This window comes from Elephantulus edwardii, unplaced genomic scaffold, assembly GCF_000299155.1.
Source record: "Elephantulus edwardii isolate Elephantulus edwardi_28Jun2011 unplaced genomic scaffold, EleEdw1.0 scaffold00008, whole genome shotgun sequence".
Lineage (NCBI taxonomy): Eukaryota > Metazoa > Chordata > Mammalia > Macroscelidea > Macroscelididae > Elephantulus > Elephantulus edwardii.
Window position 1 is genome coordinate 1902975 of NW_006399758.1, and position 25923 is coordinate 1928897.

The 25923-nt window shown below is 40.1% G+C and overlaps 1 protein-coding gene across 3 annotated transcripts in view; it reads right to left on the bottom strand.

Annotated features, from left to right (window-relative positions):
* Positions 1-2347: 2347 nt before the first annotated feature.
* The window catches only part of TRIM55 (tripartite motif containing 55), a 63914-nt gene continuing 40338 nt past the window's right edge, over positions 2348-25923 (bottom strand). For 2 of the 3 annotated variants that reach the window (XM_006880431.1, XM_006880432.1), the window contains one exon: positions 2348-2470. In XM_006880431.1, the coding sequence (XP_006880493.1) occupies positions 2348-2470 (123 nt within the window). Of the gene's footprint in view, positions 2471-25623; positions 25909-25923 lie in introns of all 3 variants that reach the window. The other variant, XM_006880430.1, reaches the window with a different exon arrangement.

Here is a 25923-nt window from a genome sequence, read left to right on the forward strand (position 1 = left end):
GTAACAACAAAAGAAATGCTAATTGTCCTATCTTCATTTAGTTCCTACTTCCAGGTTTCTGTAGTGGTGTTTAATGAGACTGTAGAGAAGGAGGAAATGTTTGGAGAGCCAGACAAACCTACGGATTGTTTCTGTTGTGCTTTAAACTAAAGAGAAAGCTGTTCTCTTGGGGGGTGGGGGATGGATTATGAAAAATCTGTAAGCTCTTTTTGAGTCAACTTTTTCTTGTAAACATTTCAGTAATAAAACATCTTTCCCATCCTTGGTCAAATTGGACTGTGTAGAAGAAGATTGAACATTTGTATTTTTTAATAAAAACGGCAAAGATAATGTCATTTCTCCTCTTGAATGCTCAGACAGGGGAAATTCTCAGCACTTGGCTTTCTCTGAGGCATCGTCAACATAATCATAAAACAAAACAAGAAAACCAATAGAACAAACAAAACTTCCAATCAGTAACAACAAAAACAAACAAAACCTGCTTTTCTTTTCTTTTCTTTCTTTTACTGAAAACAAGGCTAGATAATGGCTCATAAAGACCTGTAGTCATCCTGGGTTTGTCTCGCGTTGAGAACGAGTTAAATTGAGGGGTTGCTTCTAGTACTAAGATTTGGTAATTATAGAAATAAAAGATTGATTCATAATGGTAATTACATTTCACATCGGATTAGTTATTAGCTAATTATTCAGGTGTATTAGCTATCCAATTTCTAAAGTAATTGGAAAGAGTGGAGAATGGTTGAGACAGAGTTTTCTTCCAAAATTTATTGCCAAAATGCTGCTTCCTCCCCCTTCCCATATGAGACAGATTCACATAATCAATATATGGCTTTGACAGCATAAAATATTTCTTCTTAAATTATTGCCCAATGCCAACTTGTAAAGGGAAATTTGACTTTATCTTCACTTAGAGCAACTAAATTTAGTTGCTGTAAAAGGTTACTAGTGAAAAATTTTTCTTGGAAAGGACATTTTGACTTCCACAACTTCACAAATATCCTCTGTATTTTTGTCTATGCCAAAATAAACCTCAAATCAAACCCACCCATTACCATCGAGTTAATTCGAAAACCTTCTATTGGGTTTTTGAGGCTGTTGATCTTCACAGGAGGAAACTGCCCATCTTTCTCGTGAGGAGCAGCTAGCAGATTCAAATTACCGACCTTCTGATTAGTAGCCACACATAATCACTTCAATTCTTAGTAATATAAACTACTCAGTTCTGAAAGTAACTAGTGTATCTAATAGTCTTAGATGCATTTATCTTTGATAGTTTAGTTACAGCTTAAAAAAAGGCAATAAATTTAAACTTCACAAGTATTTGTGAAAGAAAAACAACTAATTTTAGATGGATCAAACATTTCTCCTGGGACATTTTAAGTTTATTAGATTAACAAGAAAATATGAAACACCAAATAAACCATTATAAGATTTCTTTCTAAAAACAGATTTATTTAATAGCCTCTACAGTGTAGACTTATGCTTATGTTCTGTAGGAGACATTATAGCAGAACAAATAAAGCATGATATTTTTATATGCACAGGAGCTCTGTGTGTGTGTGTATGTTTGTGTGTGCACGCACACACACAAACATGTATATATGTATATACTTAAATACATCAGGTCTATAGTTCACCATTTAGATGTCTCAGTGGGTTTATTAAAAAAGTAGACAGTCCTGGCTATGAAGTCTTTTTGAATTAAAGTGCCTATTATCTGAATATCTAAAACTAAGATTAGGGGGGAAAATATCATAGGAGATGCCTTAGACTGTCACCTTCTTGACTATGAAGGTGTCACAAAATTGAAAGAACATTTCTAGATCTATATCAGTTAATCTTTATGGAAAAAGAGGAAACATTTGTGAAATACTTCCTACCTTTGGTCAATGATTTAACTTTTGTCCAAATAACGCTTAAGTCAGTAATTTTTAAACTAAGTTTCACTGCCTATGTGCATTGCTAAAGTGGAAAGGGGAAAAGCCATGGTGATCTAAAGGCAAAAAGCCAGTGCCATTCTAGACAAGAATGTAGTACCCGTTTTCCACCCAGCATCTCCTGCTTTCTGTGGACATACATACATACCATTCCTATGCACCTGTCATAGTATTTCCCACACAATAGAAGATTTGCATATGATCCAGTTTCTTTCCCCCCATTGTCTTCTACAACTATTTTCCATTAATGTGTTAGGTAAGTCATCTGGAATTTCAGTTCTTTTGTTTGTTTGTAGAAATCCTGTTCAGAGGTCCCTTTTATCATTTGCATCATGTTAATTTCATCTGGGTTCCCTGCTGCCTCTGTGCATCCCTGCCAGGCAGGCAGAGGGGCAGCAAATGAATGAACATCATTCACTCAGGGAGTTCAACCAGGAAAAGGAGAAGACATGACGAGCTGGCTCTGAATCTGTTCCGTCCCTACTCCCTGAAGCTGCAGCTTGTCCCTGGAGAGCAGGAACCTCAACTCCAGTCTGTAATAGAAGAAGACAGGAATTAGAGCAAGAGAGGATTAGTGGTTTGGGGATTGGTCCAGCCACTTCTCTACTGAGAAGAAAGGGTAATAATAATTATTATATGGCACATAATTATTATCAGGGATGAAAAAGCAAGCTCAGGTTATCTTTGCTATGGCCAAGAGCCATGAAAGTAACTCACACTCAGGATCCAAAAAGGAGCAAGACTAGAACATGCAGTGGAAGGAAGTTCTTGGGGGGAAATGGTTATTATATTTTTAATTGTCTCTTGAAAGTCCAGTTTTATGTGGTATACTGAGATGAAATAAAAAAGAGTTTGGATTTGGCTAAGTCTAAAAGGTTTTTTAAAACTAAACTGACAGTGACACATTCACAATAATATCCAGGGATGTATTCATGTAGTTTAATATCTCTGCTGCTAAAGTAAGACATTTCTATCAAGATATGAATATATATGTAAACACATATTCAGTTAATTTGTTTACATTTATCTTTCAGTAGTAGATTTCTAGCCTTCCTTTCTAGACTGTCTTAATATGGAAACTACTGACTGAAACTTGGTGTGTATCATGTTACTATATGTGCCTCAGCAGACCAAAGGTGGGTTGGCTAAGAAATCAAATCAGATCTCTGACATGAAGGATGAGAATTCTACCACTGAACCACCCCTATGTGTGTGTATATATACTTAACTATGTTTTTCAAAATTGTAGGCTTAGTTTTGAGCAATTAAAATACTTTCCCCATGCTGAAAAAAAATCTAATAATGTCACTATCTTTTAGAAAATCCAGACTTTTATTTTAAAGTAACTGACCAACCTGAACATTTAATTGAAACTCATTTGTGATATGTTAGGTTTGACGATAAAAGTTAATGGAATGAGACAGAAGGATGAATAGGTCTCCTTGAAAGACATTAGATATGTGACTCAAACTCCTTTCATTTAAAAGCATGGTAGCAAACAGAATTTTTCCTAGGAGAACAAAATGAAAATGAGCAAACCTGTCCTGATGACTCCAATACCCCACCAGATTAGGATGCTGTTGGTTTCAGAGCAATGAGGTAGCCGCATGCATTCAGTTTAGAAGCTCAGGTGATTTCGAAGCTGCTGTATGAATGTGAAATGCCTGGCACAGACACAGCTGAAGTTTGCTAAGTTGTTTGGTTGCCACTCAAAACAGTTTAGTATGAAAAATACATACATGGTCAGTGCTTTCCCAGCTTTTACCCTAAATACATGTTTTGGAGTGATGCTATAAGTCCAGTAAAATCATTCCAAGGTTTTATTGCTTTTGAGCATGGTTTTTCCCAATGCCTCACCTCCTTCCCGAGAGAAGATTAAGATTGTTGGTAGGTGCTGTCGAGTATGACTCACAGCAACTCTATGAACAACAGATCTGAACCCCGCCCCATGTTGCGCTATCCTCCTTCTCTCTGACACTCTTGAGCCCATTGTTACAGTCACTGTCACTGCATCTCCTTGAGGATCTTCCTCTCTTTCAATGACCCTCCACCTTTCCAAACACGTCACTCTCCAAGGAATAGCCTCTTCTAACAACATGCCCCTAATATGCGAGATGAAGCTTTCTCATTGAAACATTTAGTTCTTGATAAAGACATACTTTAACACTGGGTGAGTATGGGCTTTTAAAAAAAGGTTTTGTTGTTGGGTTCTGCTGGCAATGGATGAGACACTCAGTGTCTTTAAAACCAAAGTGGACTAAACAATATCCTGTGCATATTGTAATCTTGAGACTCTTCCTGATTACAGTCATCTTACCTACTAAGGACAAAACAAGAAATTTATTTGGGCATATCATGGAAGAGTCTGAAAACTTTTAAAATACCTTTTCTACATTAATTAATAAACTAGGTAAGCAGACCTATATTCATTTCACACTCTCTTTTCCTTAAAGAGGGAATTCTGATGGCACTATGGTTAAATTACTCAGCTATTAACCGAGAAGTTGACAATTCTAACCCACTAGATGTTCTTCAAAGAATGATGGGACAGTCTGTTTCTCTAAAGATTCAAAACTCACTTTCATTGCCATAGAGCAGCTGACCCTTCAATGAGTTTTCCAGATCTGTACATTGTATGGGAGGAAATTGCCCATCTTTCTCTCACAGAGGAGCTCGTAGATTAGAACAGCCAGAGAGGTGGCACCTGGGGATCACACAGCTCCCTACAGACTAGGCCGCCAGAGCTCCTTCTGTAAAGATTACAGCATTGGAAAACCCTATAGGGCAGGTCTACTTAAGTCCTGGAATGATATCATGAGTTGGAATCAACTGTATGGTGATGAGTTGAGGCTTGTCTTAAAGCCAATTACTAACTTAGAGGAAACTTTCACGGCAGCTGCTTCAAAGTAACTAAAAGGTAAAAACATTTTGACGTTTTCTTAGAAGGATGTAATCCTTAAGTGGTTGCTCTAACAAGCCACTGGGATTGCTTTTAGGATTCTATATATATCTATGTTTTCTCTGTACCTTACCCTGAATTTTATCTTCCATTTAAAACTTTCTAGTTGTTCAAGAACATTCAAAATTTGGGATTAAGTAGCTTTGGTTTACTGCTCTTTTAAAAATGTCAATGTGGTGCAACCAATGTGGAAGGTGGTGTGGCGCTTTCTCAAAAAGTTGTAAATAGAGATACCATTTGATCCAGCAATTCCACTACTGGGAATATACCCCAAAGAAACCATAACTGCCACCCAGACAGATATATGCACACCCATGTTTACTGTGGCTTTGTTCACAATAGCAAGGAATTGGAAACAACCTAAGTGCCCATCAACAAATGAATGGATAGAGAAGCTGTCATATATGCACACAATGAAATACCACGCTGCATGGAAAAATAAGGAACTCATGCAATATTATTCAAAATGGGTGACCCTGGAGGACATTATGCTGAGTGAAATATCTCAGTCACAAAAGGAAAAATACTGCATAGTGCCACTGTTATAAAACAAGACTGACATTGGGTTTAGGGGGAGACTGAGAAAGATGGGATAAACAATGTTTACTGCATTGAAACAGATAAGGGAGAAAAATGTTTAAAAGGGATATGTGATTAAGTATTATTGTCATGACAGGAGTCCAGAATGAAGGCTGCACAATGGGGTGGACCTGGGGAGAGGGATTGTAAAACAATGAAAGAATTTTTCTTTTACTTTTCAAAGAAGAATGTACTGGGGGTGGGGGGAGGGGTGGGCAGGGAGAAGAGTGCAACAATGAATGAATGGAAATCCAAAGTCTCTGTAAATGTTCAATAAAATTAATAATAATAAAAATATCAAGGAAAAAAGGTCAATGAACTTCTCTTCCTTCCCTGTGTCCTTTAGTTATATTTTTAATTTTTCCCTTTATTTTTTTAATGAAGTTTTTTAATTCTTTTTGGTGTGGTTCCCCCCCCCCCCGCCTTCACATTGTGTTTCCTTACAATCATTTCCATACATTGTGTCTTACACAATCCATCACTATTGATCTACTGCTTCTAACCCTTATGTTTCTTGGCATCTGCGAGATTTTATAATGCACTGATGTTGCCTTTCAGAGAATAAAGCAGTGACACGAAGGGAACCAAGAGGAACAGGGGTTATACTGAGAGTCCTGGGGTGGCTACACATCTCCCCAGTGGGCCTACACTCCCACACCATCAGCCACTGACTGGGCCCTCCTGGTGCAACTCTTGAAAGCATGACAGGTAATCAAAAAATTGGTGGTTTGAACCTACCCAGTGCCTCTATGGGAAAAAAGATCTGGCAATTAAAGACTAGGGGGAAAAAATCTATAAGGCATTTCTCCTCTGTTACATGATTAAAAATTTATTTGATAGCAAAACAAATTAAAGATTCAGAAACCTCCTTTCCATAAAAACATAGCTATGAAAAGTATACAACTTCCCTATACCTCTACCCAAATTAAACTGTGGATTTATTTCTTCAAATAGTTTTCTAAATTATTTTTGGAGGTTGCTGGTTCCCTTTCATCACAGGAAGTGCTAACATATAGGAATTTTGAGTGCTGTATAGCTGAACAAAGAACATAGGACGGTCCTGCTTTTGAGCTTGTCTTGCATTGCAGTCAAGTTTGAGATAAGTAAAACGTGGGCAAAAGATCTTTAGTCTGTCATCATTTTTTTTACTTTTTCACATTTTCCTCAATTGCCAAATCAAACAAACAAAAAAAACAAACCATCATTTAAAACTGGTCTGCTTCACTCTGGGACCTTAGATAATGACTCGGATTATTTTTAGTCATAAAAAGAAACTAGCAAACAGAATGTGGAAATAGCACTTTCCCTGACTCAACTGCCTGAAAGCCAAGCTGTTAAGACCTGCTAGATACCAGCTGAAGCAAGTGAGACACTTTTTTTGATCAGAGAAGAGACTCTGGGTAGCCACATTCCCTCAGGCCTGGGTGTGCAGGTTAGCTCCAGGCTGTAAATGGGGTTAGTCAAGCCTGCGCTGGATGGCTATTTTGAAAAACAAAATCAAAACTGGAATTTATTGGCAGCATTGGAAACATCAGATGCGTTCAGGCGAAAGCCTGTGTTTCTGGGTTCTCTTGGGAGAACAAGGTCTGCGTGGAAGGGTTTCACAGCACAGTCTCTGGAGTCTGGGTTTGCTCCAACACACTCCTCACCTCCCTGCTGCATGCAGACTGGCTTAAGTGGCTTTTGCGCTTGCTCAGTTCCTATGCCAGAGTGAAATTCAGAGGAAAATGAACTTTCTTATATTTATGCTTCCTCCAATCTTTGTCTTTTACCAGGCCAGCTTTCTCCCCCATTAGTTTTAGTTAACTTTTGGCCCCTAAAGGCAAATATGTTTGTTGCTTTTCACAGATGGCTATTTTTCAGTTGGATGGTGTCAAAGGAACAAAGTAAATTGCTTCATGGAGTCTTTGGCTTGACTGATGCAAAATGTGATTTTCTTTTCTTGTTCTTTTTTCTTTCTTTTTTTTTTTTTTAAGCCACAGGGCTTCTTGTGACAAGATTTTGGGCAATAATAAAACCATGAAACTGTCAAGTGCATTCAAGGGTAGAGGTGTCCCTGGGTACTCAGCATAGGGGACAGAACTCTGTATAGACTGACACAGTCTTGAATGGGGTTGGGACCAATCCAACTCCCCACTACCTGGATTCATCTTGTCCCAGTTGTTTCACACCAGAAAAGAACTAAATGTATGCTTTTCAGATGCTCACTTCAGCACAAGTCTACATAGTGACACTTAGAAGAATTATTTGTTTTTTAAGTGGGTTCAAACCACTTCATCTTACACTGTCCCTTTAGTGGCTCAGGACAAGTGTGCAGGTTAGTCTATCCTTCCTCAGCTGCACATTCTCTATACTATCCAGGTTCTGATCCATAAAAATTCACTGCTTTGTGGTCAATTGCCTCAAGCTTATCCTTTCACTCAATTAATTGTTGTTAGGTCAGAACTAACTCATAGCTGACTCCCCAGGGGTTTTCAAAGCTGTAAATCTCACATGAGAAGATTGCCTTTTTTTCTTCCACAGAGCCACTTTTTTTTTTAATCACCAGAGATTATGCATATCCCTACAGACAACATGGTCAGAGTCAGTCTTATCTGAGTGAGAGTAGAAACTTGGTAAAATGGATTGCGATTAAAATCTTAAGCTCTATCCTGCCAAATAACATTTGCCCATGTTGTCCCCTGAAGGATGACTGTTATGAACAACTTAAATAAACTGCCTGGTAATTTGAGAGGGCACTGGAAGAGGTTAGGAACCTTATGTACGACCCCAACTTGGGCTACTATTTCCTTAACCTCCGAGTTTCACTTAAATATCAATCACAAAGTCAGCTTGGTAGAAGAATCTGGCTACCCCTACCTGTCAAATACCTGGCTTTCTAGGCCATTTGAAAAGAACCCTCATGTCCATTGAAACCCAGGGATGTGAGTAGGAAAAGGCTAGACTTGAATCTGCTGAGTAGCCAGCCAGTGTCCATCCTGCACCTGCTAGACTGAATCAGCAGGGCAAAGCCAGATGCTGCAAACACGTGTGAGTGGGAATGCTGAGGTCATGTTTAGAATAGTTATTCAGAGAATCCAACCCCAACCTCTGGCCTTCTCCCCTACTTAGGATTCCTGAGCTTCAGTCCCTTGGACACATTTGCATGGCAGATTCCAGATTGAAGAGGAGAAGTTGGCCAAGGATGTGGGTCAGTCAGGGCTGGGTGTGGGAGGACTAGGGTATGCTACAAGGAGGACTTGAATGCCTGAGAAGTAGCTGAAACACATGGACTGACAAGGACCTAAGCCTTGGTGATAGCATCAGGCAGCTCCACTGTCTTGAACTTTGGTCTACAGGAATGCAGATACATTTCAGCATAGTGACAGGGATATATTAGGAATGAAGTGCAGAGTGGTACACACTCTATGAATACCACAGGAAGGAGACAATAGATACCACTCCCAGAAGAGTTCTAGAAGGAAAATGCTCATTGAAGAACATTGTTTGCTTGGGAGGATTTACAGCCAAATACATTCAGTGACTGCAGGTGATGGGAGTAGGGGTGATTTGGGAGTTCCATGGCCATTGGGAAGGACAGAAAACAAGAACAATTTCCCCAGGAACATTAATCAAGACTTATTCTCTGTTTCTTTCTTTTTTTTTTTTTATGAAACGCATTGTTTATTTTCCGTCAACCTTATTTCCACTTTTTAAAAGACAGTTTAAGACCATTCCGTGGTGGTACCCACCCACTCAGTGGCCTGAGCAGTGGGGGCTGCAGACCAGTCTTCAGTAGGGAACTGCTGAATCGGCACAGAGGGCACCTGGACGCCTTCGGACCAGTCTGTCACTTCAGGCTGAGTAGCAGTGAACTCAGGAGCAGGGGTGGTCCATTCTCCCTGAAACTCCTCCTTGGTCACAGCCTTTTCAGCAGCAGCCTGTTCTTCCTTTTCAATCTCTTCCGGATCTCTGTAGAAGTACAGATCGGGCATGACCTCCCACGGGTGCTCCCGGAAGATCGTGCCACGCATGCGCAGGACTTCCCGGGCCAGCATCCACCACATTAGACCCACAGAGTGAGCCCCCTTGTTGTTGCACGGGATAGCAATGTCTACATAACGCAGAAGAGAATCTGTGTTACACAGGGCAATGGTGGGCAAGTTAACGTAAGATGCTTCTGTCAGAGGTTGGTGGTCAGCCCTGGGATCAGTAACCACCAGAAGACGAGGCTCCCGGAAGGCTGCCTGGATCTGGTTAGTGAAGGTTCCAGGAGTGAAGCGCCCGGCAATAGGAGTGGCCCCAGTAGCAGCAGCAAACTTCAAAACAGCTCTCTGGCCTGTATTTCTGGAGGAAATGACACTGACATCAGCTGGATTTTCAGTGGCAACAATGGCGCGAGCAGCCAAGAGCTGCTTCTTCCAGGTCCTCTTCAGGTTTATGATGTAGATGCCATCACTTTTCCTTTTGTAGATGTACTGTTTCATTTGGAAGTCAAGGTTGGTGCCGCCCAAATGCGTTCCTGCTGCAAGGACTTTGAGGACATCCTCCTCCTTCATCTGCAGGACATCAAGGGCTCCGGACATTGTGGAAGTTTCCCTTTTAAGTTACGACGGGAACCAGAACAACACCGTATGGACCCTTGTGCGGGTAGTGCGGAAAAGCTATTCTGTTTCTTAAACTACAAGAAGTATAGAGCACTCGGTTTTGTTGACTGTTGGGATTTCCCTCCCCGTCAGTCTATTGCTGTCACGTTGACTCAAATCCAGCCAACTTTGAATTTACTATCCTGTGTTTCTTTCCTCACCTTTACCATGTGACAGTAATCAAGCTGACACAATGAGTTGCAACTCTAACACTAAAGTTGCAGAACAATCCTGGATTTTTGCTTACTATGGTCTTGCTGAAGAAGACCATGAGGCCTTTTTTTCCTCAGTGTCATTGGGTAGAGTTGAACTGCCAAATCTGTCAGTGAGAGGTTACGTACAAACCATCTGTGCCATTCTGCACCTTTTCAAACACAGGGTCTAGGAAGTAACAGGATCAGGGTGGAGATCTGGTTATAAAAACTCTCAAACTAAAAAATCATTAATAATAATAAAAAAAAAGTTAAATCCGCAGATACAAAACAAACAAAAAAATAACAACCCTCTCAAACTCATAACTGGCTCAGAAATTGTAGTTCACATGGATGGAAACTGCTGGTGGATGTAAATCATTAGAGATGCACCACCTTTGGGTTAGCTGCCAGAGGTTTAGCCACTAAAATGGTTTAGGCACTGACACGGGGAGCAGGTTATGGGGAAGCTAAAATGCCTGGCACAAAGTAAGGCCCTTTTCAGGCAAGTGGAAGTTATGTCTGTCAGTACAGGATCTGTGTGAGCACTTATTCTCTTTGAGATGAGAATGGAACTCTGGAGACCTAGTGGTAAGGAATTTCACTGCCAACTCAAAGGCATGTAGTTTGAATCCACCAACCTCTGCAGGAAAAAGATGGATAATCTCTTCCTGTGCGATTTACTCTGAAAACCCACTGGAGGGCCAGCTATGAGTCGGTCATATACAACAACAACAACAACCATTAGACAATGAGATTAGATCAATAATTTCTTGGAGACAGGGATTTCTTTTTGTGGGGCTAGGCATATATGTCAAACCAGGCCCCTCCTCAAAAATGTGTGGTCAACAGTATTGTGTTCAATTTATCCATGAGAAAACTCAGACCCCTAATGATGGAGAAATGCTACAAGGTAATGAACATGTTGAGGGTGGTCAATAGTGACCATAAATTCCAAGAGTGTTGATTGTGAAGCCAAACAAACTAAAACTGTTTACAATCGCAATCTCTTCACTATCCATCACGATGCTGCCAATCTGCCCAGTTGACACTCCAGGTGAGCTGGTTATAAACAGATGTGTCTCATGGTGCAGGACAAGGTCTCAGAAGGCATTACGTTCTCCCCCAGTCTGTGGGTTCAAACACCCACCTGGTGCATTACTCAGTGTAATTACTCTGTGATCTTTACTTTCCTTGACTAGAACAACTCCTACTGTAACAGAGTTGTTGTGAAGTTTAAACAAGAGAATCACTAAGAAAGCACTTTGTAAATTGTAAAACAATGTTCGCACATTAGGTTCAGCTACTGCTATTTTCCATGTGGCATCCTTTCTTAAAAGATGCTGTAATACAATTGTGTATTAACTCTTTATGTCTTTCTTAGTCTGTAGTAGGAATAGGGGGCATTTAAAGGATATCATGGAAATACACAAGTAAAGATAAAAAACCACAGGATGCATGACACTTATAAGGGTCTTAGGTTAAGTCATAATAATAAACAATTTAGACTCACAAGAAGCCAAATTCAACTAACTATGTCATAACAACATCCCCTAAGAGCACTCTCTTACACCTGTGCTACTGTTCTTGTCGAATTGTGGAGCTGTGTGCACAGGTTGCCAGGGAAATAAATTCATTATACTGCTAACAATCAATTCACATGCTATTTCCTTTTCTAAGATACATAAATTCCCACTTCCTACTAAAGTGACATTTTTTAGGATGCTATCTGATCCAGAGACATCTAGCTTACCATTTTATTATTATTATTATCATCATCCTTCTCCTATAGCTCTAAATTAGGATGTTCTTTTTCCCACAAAATGTGGGTCATGTGAAAAAGAAAATTACAGTTGTAAGAAATGGGGAAAATATTAATATGTAGTATTAGTGTAATGACATCGCTAAAACTTACCTGTTAAGAAAAATAACTTTCATAACCACAATCTCCCTACACTATTTCCCCTGTGTGATTGATACCATTAAAAAACCCTCTCTATCTGATTTGTTATGTGTTGCCAAGTTGACTTCGACTCACAGCGATCATATGCATGCATGATAACTTTGAACTCTGCTCTATCCTGAGCCAATTTCACAGTCTCTGGCACACTTATCTCCGCTACCCCAGTTACCGCGTCAAATATATAGCATACATACTATAAATTCCAAGATTATTAAACCCTAAACAATGTTATGCTGTAAAAATAGTCTAGCCTTAGGTACTGAATAGTTTTTCTTCTTTTATCAAGCTGAAATTCCAGAAGCCATGGTATCTGCATGTTCGCCATTTGTTAGCTGAAATCTTCTAATTTGTAAAACCCGATGAAATTGTTCTCCATAGGGACTTCCATTTGAAAATAATTTGACAGCTCAAATCTTTCCATTGAATTTAGGGAATAGTGTTATTACATTTCATTCATTTCCATTTGCTTTTAGAGAATTAAATAGATCGCTTCAAAAAGCACAGGTCCTAGTTCCACTTGTGGGAAATCATGCTCTTGGTCTCCGGTCTGAGTTTTGTGAAATGTTCTGTGTGGCCTTGTGAACTTCGTCTAGCTCACAAAAGCTGTTTTTCAGCTCCCCTGCGACTGCATCTCTCAACTTTGTCTCTGAGGGCAGCTGGGAGTTTAGGTTTACACTTGAAATCAAAATGACTGGTTTGGTCTCAAAGGTCATTTGCATAAAAATAATTTTATCTATTTACATCAAGGTGGCACATTGATGTAGGGGTGTAGGGATTTGAAATTGCAACTTCTCCTTTGAAGTAGTTCTGGTAGCCTAGTGGGTAAGGCACTGCATGGTCAACCCAAAGGCAAGTGGTTTGAATCCATGAGCTACTCTGAGTCAGTTCTGACTGAATTTTGGCCCACTGCTCACTCTGACTTACAGAAATACGGGTAATTCCTAGAGGACTGGGTCTTGAAACTATGAGAAATCTGGTGAGATTCTGGGTCAGAAGGAGACCTCCTGCATGACTCTAATAGACAGTGATTGGAAATTAACCTGAAGTTGATAATCCCAACTTACCCAGCAACTCCAAGGAAGAAAGACCTGGAAACTCTGCTTCTTAAAGACTCTAGTCAAGAAAAGCAGGAGTCAAGCTCAACTCAATACTAGTGGCCTTTCAGTCTTCAGGTTGGGGATGCCTGTGTTGCCAGGAAGAAAGAAGCTAGCTTACTGTTGGCATTTTAACCACATAAGCCAGAGGTTTTAGTATTGCTGTTATTATTATTTTAATGGAATGGTCTTTATATGTCTCTGGAAGCACCCGTATGATCTCACAGAAATAAAAACCACATTTAGAGAACCTACACTGATGATCAAGATAGTCATGAGCTGGTTTTTTTAGTGATATTTCCCCCATTGTTAATGCTTATAAAAAGTCACTGTCCATGAGCTCCACATATCCCTCTGCTATTTGAGTCAGGAGTTCTGAGGTGTGGATGACCCACATTGTTCCTGAGGCTCTATCTTTGGGCTAATGATATGTTAGATAAAATGGAGTTGGGCCATGTGGAAGGAGCACTGGTGGTGCACCTGTCAGCCCATCACCTAGGGGAATGGTGTGGTAATCTGGTTCTCTAAAGGTTTATAGTCTTGGAAACCCTCGGTCCAGTTCTCTTCTGTCCAGCACAGCTGCTTTAGGGTCACTCTGAGTTGTCATCACATTTTCTGGTAAAGGGTTTTTAAGGACATGTGAAAGGACCACTGGACATCTTGTCTACGCTTGGGTTGGGAATCAGTGAACCTTCTTAGCCAAGAGAGAAAGCCTAATGGCACTGACCCATTGTCATGGTGGCCTCTGCAGTTCTGTGGAAACTGGCCCAGATACAACAAGAGCACAGTCCTGTCATAGAAATGTACAGATACTAGCTGATAAAGCAATTTATCAGAAACAAGGACCCCATGGTGACAGCTAATTATTGAATTGTAAAACAGTCTCAAAACTCACTGCCACAAAAATCAGTGGCAACTCATAGAATTGACCCTTCAACAGGCTTCTGAGGCTTCAAATGTCACAGAAGAAGATTGTCCATCCTTCTCCAGTGGAGTTACTGGTGGATTGGAACCATAAAGGCACTACTTTTGGGTTGACAGTTGCTATTATGCTGTTGAGATCAACTTCATCTTGCTTGGATCCACAATCAACATCATTGGTAAGGGTAAATATGCACTGGGAAAATCTGCAGTAAGGAACCTCTCTAAATTACTGAGGAGTAATGATGTCAGTTCAACATAATTTGGGCATGTTGTTAGAAGAGGCTATTCCTTGGAGAGGGACATGATGTTGGGAAGGGTGGAGGATCAGTGAAAGAGAGGAAGACCCTCAACCAACTGGACTGACACAGTGACTGCCGCAATGGGCTCTTGTGTGTTAGGAAGTGTGAGGATGGCACAGGATAGAACAGGTCTTTTGTTCATAGGATTGTTATGAATTGTACTCGACTCAACAGCATCTAACAACAACAACAACAACTGTTAAGTTGGAACCAATCTGTAGCTGACCCTCCAGTGTGTTTTCAGATACTGTAAATCCCACCATAAGAGGCTGCCCATCTTTCTCTAAGGGGCAGCGAACGGTGTACTCTAGCATTGGCCGCACAATTCTTTGTCACTAAGCCACCAGCATTAGTGGGTTAGCAGTACACCTCCCTAGAGACTAAGCACTTGAAGTATCCTGGCTGCATGTCCAGAGTCTGGCTTGCTTGGTTCAGACCCTGAGGCCCTCCTAATGACATGTCGGCTAGAATTATTTAAGGATAATCCCCCTTTAGGTCCCTTATCTTTTATCCCCACCTTAGTTGCTAACCAGAAGTCCTTCATTCAAAGCCACCAATGGCTCTGCCCTTAAAACAGACATCCTCTGCGGCTTTTGTCTCACTGTGAACACACAGTCGTTGTTGTTAAATACTGTAAAGTAATAGGCGACTCATAGCAACCCTATGAACGAAAGACCTGAATATTTGTATAACTTTCTTCGTTTCTCCAAGTTCATAGGATTTCCAGGGGCAAGCCATTTCAGAAATGCATGCCACTACTGCTTCCAAGCTTTTTTCAGTCAGGGAGCTCCACCAAACACTGTCCGCCATGGGTAACCATTATCGCATTTGGCACATCAGGGCCACAGTGTTCAGTAAAACAGCAAACACAGATTACCTCTGTAGCAACCACAAAAGTTAGTATGTATGAATAAGAACCTGATTTTGAATATGTAGGTTAAAAATTCACTAATGGATGAGTTAGATGAAGAGAAAGTCAATATACAATAAGGGTCTGAATAGACATTATAAGTATTTATATTAATCCATTCAAATGAATGGTCTAAAACAAAATGTCTAGCAATGATTGAATAAAAATGCAATATAGTTCTTAAACTTCCACTTAAATAAGAAAAGTTAAAAATTAAATAAAAAGAAAATGTATACAAAATTTTCTTAAACAGTAACAGAAAAACCAAAAATTATTTGCTTTGAAATCCATTCTTCAAGTAAATGTAACAATGGAGAGGTTTCAAAAGGAATAAAGAGAAAGCTGAAAGAATAACAGAAAAAAGAAGCATAAACATAATTATCAATAGATATACCAAAATTCCTCTTTTAGTAACTGATAAAGCAAAAAGCAGTAATGATTGACTAAATTTGAACAATATTATCATAACTGCCTTATTAAAAACTATAGGGCATTCTGCCAAACAACAAAGTGTCTGTGGAATATTCATCAAGATAAATCATCCTCCATGCCATAAAACAAATAATAATAAATTAAAAAGTACTGAAGTCATATAAACTATCTTCTTTCTTTATAACAAAAAATAAATCAACAATCAAACAGGAAGATGTATGTAAAAATCTCCAAATATCTGGCAACTAAATACCACTCTTCTAGTCATGAATCAAAGAAGAAACCACATGGGAAATTAGGAAGTGTTATTAATTAAATGAAATTAAAACACAATATATCAAAACTTGTAGCATGCAAGTAAAGTAGTGATTGGAGGAAGTTTTACAGCATTAAACGATTAAAAAAGAAGAAAGATTTTGAATCAATAACCCAAGCCTCCATTTAAGAACCTAAAAAGAGAAAAGAAAAGTAAATCAAAGCAAGAAGAAGGAAGGGAGATAAATAAAGAGCAGAAATAAATCAAACAAAGACTCCCAAAAAGGAAAGAGAGAAGAGGAAAAAAACCTATTAAAGCCAAAACTGGTTTTTTGAAGAGATCGATGAAACTGATAATTAAGACAGTGTTGAAAGATTGGGCCCACTAATCTTTGGAGAGGCTGGTGGAACCTCTCTGACCCACAGTTACTCTTCAACCCAACCCATGCCTCAACTTTGAGCCAAACAACAAAAGGGCCTATAAGGCGAACAATAATCCCAGAGAGGTAGGTATGCGATCAGAGGGCAGCATGTACTAAAGGATAAAACTCAGAAGGCAGGAGGGATTTGGAAAGGATGAAAGGAAGTGGTAAACACAAGGAGGAAATAGGAAGAGTGTAAGAATTACAGCCATTGCTAGAAAGAAAATGTGTATGAGTTATTGACTGGAAAATCAATTTGCTCTGTACATTTTCACTGAAAAAACAACTATATATTTTTTAAAAAGAAATCAGAAGAACAAAGTTGATGGACTAATATAGTAATACTATGATTTTACTGTTGTTGTGTATCATCAAGTCAGAACTGACCCATAGTTGGTTTTCAGAGGGAGTTAAACAAACCGGAGGAGATTGCCCATTCTTCTACAAAACAGCTGATAGGATTTGAACCACACTGCAGCACAGCTTCTTGCCAGAAGCTCTCACCAGAGCTCCCTATGATTTTACTATAAAGCTTAACTATTACAACAGTGTGGTGTTTCTTTATGGACAAACGTACAAATCTGTTATTCCCTAAAAAATTCTCCAGAGAGACACTTCAGAAAGATATTTTACTGAATCAAAAATAATAATCTTTTCAACAAATTGAAACTTACCTCACATATACAAAAATGAATTTAAATAATATTTAGGGCTAACATAAGAGCTAAATTTATAAAAATTCTAGAGGAAAACATGGGCAAAAATCCTTGTGAGTCAAGCAAGTTTTGTTGTTGTTGTTGTTTTTAAATAAGATTCAAAGCAAACCAAAATAAACCACATTCTATAAAAGAAAAGAAATGATACCTTGAAATTCACTGAAATGAAAAATACTTGTTTTTCAAAATACATTGTTAAGAAAGTAAAAAAAAAACCAAGCACAGATTGGAAGACAATATTTGCAAAACATTTATCTAATAAGAGCTCTTGTCCAGGATGCAACAAGAATTTCACAACTCAGAAGACAAATAATCCAAAAAAAGTGGGCTAAAATGTGAACCAGTACTTCATCAAAGAAAATATAAAAAATGACTAATGAGCACATCATTAGTCATCAGGCAAATGCTAATTAAAACCACAAAATTATACCATTCACCCCATTAAAATGAGGACAATGGCTGACACAATATCATGTGCTGGCTAGAATGTAGAATAACTAGAATGCTTACACTGAGGGTAGAAACACAATACAACTATGAAGACAGTTTGGCAGTTCTTTCTGAAGTTATTGCAAGTTTCCCTATACAATCTAGGTATTTACTCAAGAGAAACCAAATCATACAATCACACAAAGATCTTTCTTTGTGAATGTGTTTATTTAGCTTTATTTATAATGGCCAAAGTTGATAATACCACAGTTAGCCATCAACTGAATAGATATAGAAATGTACATTATATATCCATACTCTGGAACACTATTCAGGAAGGAGCTATTTATCCCAAAACAGCTCACTATCATTGGAGTCATCAGGTAGGGCAGAGTAGCATTGCCCAGGGGGTTTCTGAGATTGTGTATCTTTATGGAAGTACAACACATCTTTCTCCTGAGTAGTGTCTGGTAAGTCTGAAAAGCTAATCTTTCAAGTAATAGCTGAGTGTTTACTGCACCACCAGGTCTTTATGAACTACTGATATTAGCAATACAACATAAAGAATTGCACTGACAATGCAAAGGTACACGGTTCAAATCCACCAGCTGCTTCACAGGAGAAAGATGAGCAATCTCTGCCCACGTAATTTACTGCCTCTGAAAACTGCCTCAGGTATGGTTTGGTTCTGACTCGATGCCCAGCAACAACTATGCTAAGTGAAAGGAGCCAGTGGTGAAAGTCTACATACTGTATTATGTCATTTAAATGATTTGGAACCAATGAAACTATAGTGAGAGAAAACTTGTAATTGCAGGTGGCTGGGAGATGGGATTGGGGGTTAATTGCAAAAGTTCATGGAAAAATTTTTAGGGAGTGATGGAAATATTCTACAATGCTTTTGTGGTAGTGGCTATACAATCCACACATATGTCAAAACTCATTGATCTGTGCACTTAAAATTGGTAATTTTTTTAAAATGGGCAAATTTTAGTCTTCATATACCTCAGGAAAGCCCCCTTTTCTTTCATTTAATCCTGTGTCTTCTTCCAATGTGTCTAAGTCTTTGCTTTTTTTCTCAGGAGCTCTGTATGGGGGCTTTCATATGAAGCTGATTTTATGACATCTGCTCAGTGCACATGGTTAATGTGCTGGTTTGCGAAATGAAAGGCCACCCAGAGGCACCTCAGAAGAAAGGCTTGGCAAGCTACTTCCAAAATCCACGCTATTTGAAATCCTATGGAGCACAATTTGCCTTTGACACACAGGGAGGTACCATGAGTCAGAATCAGTGTGAGAGCAACAGGTGATTATCATCCGAAGGGGTAAGAATGACTGTGTCAGCATACAGCAAGCCATGGTTCTTGAGGTCTAGGAAGAGATTTGGAAAACAGTTTGGGAAATGAGGACTTGTGAAAGGCTCTTAGATGAGAAGTATTTTTTTTTCCTTTTTTTGAAAGGCAATGACTTGTCAATTCCACTAAGAAGGCATTGCTCTTGTCACTCCGAATAATTTGCATCAGGTCTGAGTTCCTCAGTCCATATTCCCAGCCCATCATGACCCATGAAAGCACCTTAAAATAAATAATTAGGTTATTAGCACTAAATTTGTTGTTGTTATGTGCCATCAAGTCAGAGCTGACACACAGCTGACCCTCCAGTGGGTCTATAGATGGAGTAAATCTCACGGAAAGAGATTGTTTATCCTTTTCCTGTGCAGGAAGTGATGGATTCAAACTGTGCACCTCTGGGTTGGCAGTGCAACTCCTTATCCACTTGGCCACTAGAGCTCCCTTAGAACTAAATAGAGCATAGCTTGTATGTAGAATTCTACTCATTAGCTATTACCTCCTTTTTATTGGTGAGAAAGGGTAAAATCATGCAGGCTAGGATAAGTACCTATACTATTTATTCTTACTTCATTGATCTTTCCACTGCCCCAGGCACTGGCAGAATTTGTATCCATCTCTTATATCTACTTGTAGGCTTGCAAAACAGAATGTAAAAAAGTGGGTATCACCTACAACCAGGAGAGGATAAAATAGATGAATGGGACCTTCAAAGAATCACATTCAAAAACTTCTCCAACAGGGTAAGGGAAGCCACAGACTGGGGGAAAAATATTTGGTAATGATATGTTGATTACTTGCATATGCGGACCACCATGCACAGACAGCAAGGAGCCACAGAGACCCTGGGTGGAGTCATCCAGAACAACCTTGAGGCCTTCTCCTTCCCTCTGCCTTCAGGGACAGACACTTCACCAAAGAAGACATTCAGATGGCCAGCAAGCACAGGAAGAAATGTTCAAAATCCCTAGCCCTAAGAGAGATGCAAACCAAAACAACTATAAGCTATCATCTCAGCCCAGTAAGAATAGCAACAGAGCAACAGATCAGCAAACAACTAATGCTGGCAAGATTGTTGAGAAGCTGGAACCCTATTCACTGTTAGTGGGAGTGTAAAATGGTGCAACCACTGTAGAAGGCAGTATGGTACTTTCTCAAAAAGTTGGAAATAGAAATACCATTTGACCCAGCAATTCCACTACTGGGAATACCCTAATGAAACCAAAACTGCCACCCAAGCAGATATATACACATCCATGTTTATTTTGGCTTTGTTCACAATAGCAAAGTGTTGGAAACAACCCAAGTGCCCATCAACAAATGAATGCATAGGGAAGTTGGGTATAGTCACACAATGGAATAATATGCAGCAGTGAAAAACAAAGAACTCATGAAATATTATACAAAATGGGTGACCAGAGAGGACATTATGCTGAGTGAAATATCTCAGTCACAAAAAGACAAATACTGCATAATGACACTGTTATAAAACAGGACTGACATGGGAGTTGGGGGATAATTAAGAAAAGAAGGGATAAATAATGCATGTGACATTGAAACAGATGAAAGAGAGAACTGTATCAAAGGAATATGTAATTAGATATTAATGGCATGACAAGAGTCCAGAATAAGAGCTGCATAAAAAGTAAAGTGGTCTGGGGCGGGGGACTGTATAACAATGAAAAAGAAATTTTTCCCAAGGAAAAAGCAAACTGGTTGGGTGGGGCAGAGAGGAAAATGTGCAACAATGAATGACTGGAAATCCAAATTCTTTATAAACGTTCATTAAAATCTCAATTTAAAAAAACCTGGGTATCTTATTTATGAAACAGTGTATCTCTATGATACAGTAAAGCTTTAGGATCTGCCACAACTATGATCTGGTCAACTGTACTGCTGCTGTGGAGCATGTGAGCGTAGATCTTGTGCTTCTGCACAGAGCAATAGTTGCAGGGTTGTCAAGGCCAAAGGCCCATTTTCAATGTGAATGGCTCTCAGCTGGGACTGGCGGTCCTCTGACTTTGAGGCAGCTGCTGTGGTCCAGCTCAAGTATCAGGCAGAACAGTTGCCAAGTTAATCCCACAGAGCAGGAGGCATTTCTCTGGAAACCTTTGTTCCCTGAACAGTTCCTGTTAAATGGTCTGGACAAAGTCTTCAATGCCAGGCCACTAAAGCCACACTGGAGAGAGAAGAAGGGGAGTAGGAATGAGGGTCCCATTGCAATTGTTCTTTCACCTTTGGAAAATTGTCTCACCTATTTCGGGTAAAGCGCCCAGGTGTTCACAGTAAGGGGACCAATTCTTGTGGTAACAACCAGGTGTACTTTGTGGGGAAGGAGTGTATGAATGTGAGAGCAGTGGCGGAGACAGATTGGACTGGAAAAGTGGTCACAGCAGGGCCTTCCAGAGCATGTTTCTCAGGACAGAGAACAGTCTCATTGCACCTTTCTCCTCACTTATCATTGCCCTGTGTACCCAGGTTGGTGAGGGGTAGGGTGTCGTTCTTCTAAAATAAATTGAACATTTAATGAATGAAACAACTCCGATATTATTTCTACCAAACTCTCTTTCAACTGCCTGAGCTGGGAAGCTGGGAGAGAGAAATGAAAGCCCACATACACAGTGTAACCTGTGATCTTTCCCAGGGTTTTCTGTATGAAGGGGGGTGGGGTTACCACTCATTGCACCTCCTGCAGAAGATTGGATGGGAACCACAAGTTCTTAACAGATTCTAATTCTCTATACCTTGTTGAAAATAGAGGGGAGGCTCATCAAGCACTTCCCTGATCTAACAAGGAGGGATCTGACGTCTGCTTCTTGTCATGCCCACTTCCTTCTTAACTTCCTTCTAAACGGCATACATGATGGGGTGACAAAAGAAGGTCGGCTTATCCAGTATTGGAAATAACAGGCAGCAAAAGCAAAAGGAAGCTTTGCTATACGGGCAGAGATGAGGAAGTACTGGGAAACAGAATTTTTGTCTTCTCCAAAGGTTTGCAGTTTAATTGATGGGGCTACAGTGTTGACAGACAAGCAAGTGAGCCTGACATCTGTCTGCATTTCTAAGGCAACATCACTCACACACTTAGGGCCATACAGTGAGGAGAGGTAAGCACAGCAGTGAATTAAGAACTTTTCTATCACATCTTAAATGTTCAGAGAAAGACTCATGATGAATTTTCAAATTCCAAGAGGACCTTGCACATGGGAATTTAAGGAGCTGGGTTCTCAGGTAGTAAAGGTCAAGCAGGCCTATAGAAACCCACAGAGAGGCCAAAAAATGACCTCACTGGCAAGGAGTCAAAGAATGACACTCCATCAGGGATAGTGTTCCTTCTCTGTGCTTCCTCCACCACTGAGGACTGCACAAGCAAGGTCCCTCACAAAATACTCAATACCAGTTTACATGCTCCATCCTACCCCCATTCTGCCTCACCCCCACCGCCCCAACCAGGCAGGTCAGCAAATATGAAATGGGCTAAGTGGGCAGCTGCCACAAAGCATGATGCTTCCTCTTCAGCCCCAGAAAAGAATTGCAAGGACATGTGGTAGTTAAGGCCCAGACCCAAATACTCAGAATGACTGCTGAACTCTTCCCACAATTATTCAGTTCCATAATTGGGTCCTCATGCCAATAAATCATTAATTTCTCTCCCCCGCCATCCTCATTCACCCCATTGAGTCCGTAGTTAACAGTTAACAGGATAGTGATGAGGGAGACCTTAAGACTGACATCAGGGCATCGTAGGGCACAAAGGCTGCTGGCTGCCTGTTAGACACTGGACACAGGTCCTGTTACCACACAATTACAGATGTGGTGGGGCCCATGCAGATCTCCCCACCACTGCAGAGGACTGCTAATAAGGGAGAAAGGAGTTCTAGGATGAACAACTTCAAAGAAGTGTTAAAGTCAACACAGAGAAAAGTCAATGTACCAAAAATAGTCGAGTCTTTTCACTACCAGTGACCCTGGGCTGTTTCTGAGCCACAAGCTCAGGGAGCTGGCTATCAGCCTCAGTGGGGGCATTTACACACTAGCACATAGGGCTGAATCTTTAAATATTATTTATTAAACTGATAACAATAAAGGAATATAAAAGGAGTAAGATGTCAATCCATAGAACAGTTTTTGTTTGTTTGTTTGTTTTAGAAGCTTTAGCCATGAGAAAAGTAACTTAGTAATATACTTCATAGCTTTTCTTTGTTTGGAATCCTTTCTGACCAGGAGGTGAATGCTAATCTTCTGGCTCTATATTAATTCAGGTCACCTGTCTGTAATCCCTGATGTTGCTTCACTCAGGATGCCTTTCTTTTAGAAGTCTCCCTGACCATCTCCAAGGACAGAGACAGTGGGTCCAAGGGTACAAAAGGACCAAGAAGTCCCCCAGTTCATCTCCTACCAGTCAGTGCAGGAATCAGCTATAGCCGGAGTCACTCAGTCTTCTCCTGGGCCTCTTCCATGTAAATGAAGAAACAAGTCTTTATAGAAGGAGCCCTCATGATGCAACAAGTAAGTACTCACCTGCTATTCAAAAAGTTGTTTGTTCAAATCCACCCAATGGACCTGTGAAATAAAATCCTGGATATCTGGTCCCATAAATACTACAGGCAAGAAAACCATATAAGGACATCCTATGCCATTACCCGGGGTAGCTGTGAGTCAGGACCCATTCTATGGCACCCAACGACTACCCCTCCTTCTACTTTAAGAGCAGTGAATTCTTATCAACACTATTTGAAACTAAAGGGCTCAGTCCTGCTGCATTATTGAATAACTGCCCACTGAGTATTCTGAGTCAGGGTGTCCTCCACAGGTGACTTGATAAAGGACAATTTCTCCTCAGGAAGGGGCCTTGAAGCATTTTAATTGTAGGGTGTTTGGAACCATGAGTACTGCCTACCAACAGGATTCTTTGTAGATGCTGAGCCTCAGGTTTTGGAGAGAAATTCTTCTCTGGGTTTCCAGAAGAGGAACATTATGGATGAAGTTACAGGAGATGTTAGTCAAGAGAAACAAAAATATTTCCTACCCATTAGAGTAAAAATCAAGCACTGAATCTGACGCCAGATGTAGTGAAGTATAAGAAAAGCCAAAAGTGCTAGGCAGATTCCTAACTCCTGTGAGAAAACAAGAAGAAAGCTTCACTGATATTATCACACAAAGAGTTTTTTTTCAGTACCATTTAGATGGGTTTGGTTTTTTTATTTTGATTCTGAATAACTACTACATATTTTTCATGGACTATTATATTAATTATTGTTTTCAGAAAACAACTCCCACTCATCCAACTTCTACCACATAGAGAATTCTAATAATCACCTTGAAAGTTTCCCTCACTTTGGAGGTGGAATGTACAGACTGTTATACAACATAGAAACATAGAAAATGTAATTAATGTCACTTAAAAACAGTTAAAATAGAACTTTTGTTTGATATCTTTTACTTCAACAATTTTCCCCCCATGTTTTCTTCACACCAAAAATTTCTTTCTGCTATTTTTCATCTATGAGAATAAATAGCTGGCAGAAAATCTTATGATTTTTTTTTCACTTCCCAATCATCATTTATTTCCTCATCAGACTGAGGTTCACATAAGAAAGTACCTCAGAATCCGAATATTACATAATTTTCTGTTTTGAAAAAAAAAATGCTACTTATCATCACCTGAAGACCCAGGAGCATGGAGCTAGCGTGTATTTCTTTGATAACCCCCTTGTCTAGGTAACCCTTAAATGACACACATCATTTAAGATTATTTATGAGTATGGAGCAACCATGAGCATTCTTTCTCCTGAAGAAATCCTAAGAGATTTCTTCCTTGAAGTCTTGGACACATGTAGACATTTATCCCCAGGTAGGGTGAAGATGTAAGACCTCAAGCATTCATTATAAAAGAATAAGGAAACATGGTATAAAAGATTCCTTTAACATGTGGAGTGGAAAAAGAAAATTCTTTCTTCAGGAGCACATATTTAGAAAGCATCAGTTTCTTTAAGGCAGCTTTGGTGGCCTAGTGGCAAGAAGTTGCACTGCAAACCCGAAGGCATGCAGTTCAAGGCGACCAGCTGTTCCGCAGTTTAAGGCGATTTTAAGCCAAGGCTATCTTTGTCTAGCTGTGGCCAAGATCCTTCTAGAATTTTTCAGTCAGAGGTTATTTTCCAGAGCAGATTGAAACCTTGATTCACACATGCTCTTTGGGAGTTGCTGGGAACTGCACAAAAGCAGGTGATTAGTGCTTGGAAGCCCAAAGGCCGAGCAAGGGTACACAACAGGGCCACTCGCCAGTCACCACAGACAAAGCCACTTCCTGCCCCTGCCCTGTGGTGCCAGGTGTAAGGTCTCAAAGTCAGGGTGACATCAAATCTGTTTTCATTTTCCTTTCACATAATGCTTTCCAAAACATGTCAGCATGGGGGTGAGTTGCTCCTTCATTTCCCCCAAGGCAATGGACTTCTCTCTGTCCTGTCAGAAGCCCTGTGTTTCCCCCAGGGCCCTTGGCAGCACAGGAAAGCATCAGACACAAGAGCATCAACACTAACCTGAGAAGTAGCTGCAGGTGAACTAGTTTCCTTACCACTCTCTGCTGCCCTCTCACTGGCTGCGCCTTCTGCCACGTCTGTGTGATGCTCATTCAGGTCCTCAGAACCTGGAGGCCCTACTTGTCCCACACCTTCACTCCCTGAGGTGGAAGGTGGGTTGGCAGCTTTCCAGCTTGGGCCTTTATACCAACTAGGGTAAAACAAAGGATCCGTGGTTTCCGTTGCTGCAGGGACTGGAGTTTCAGACTCTGTGGCCTGCTGAGAGCCACTGGACACAACCTCCCCCTTAATCAAGACAGA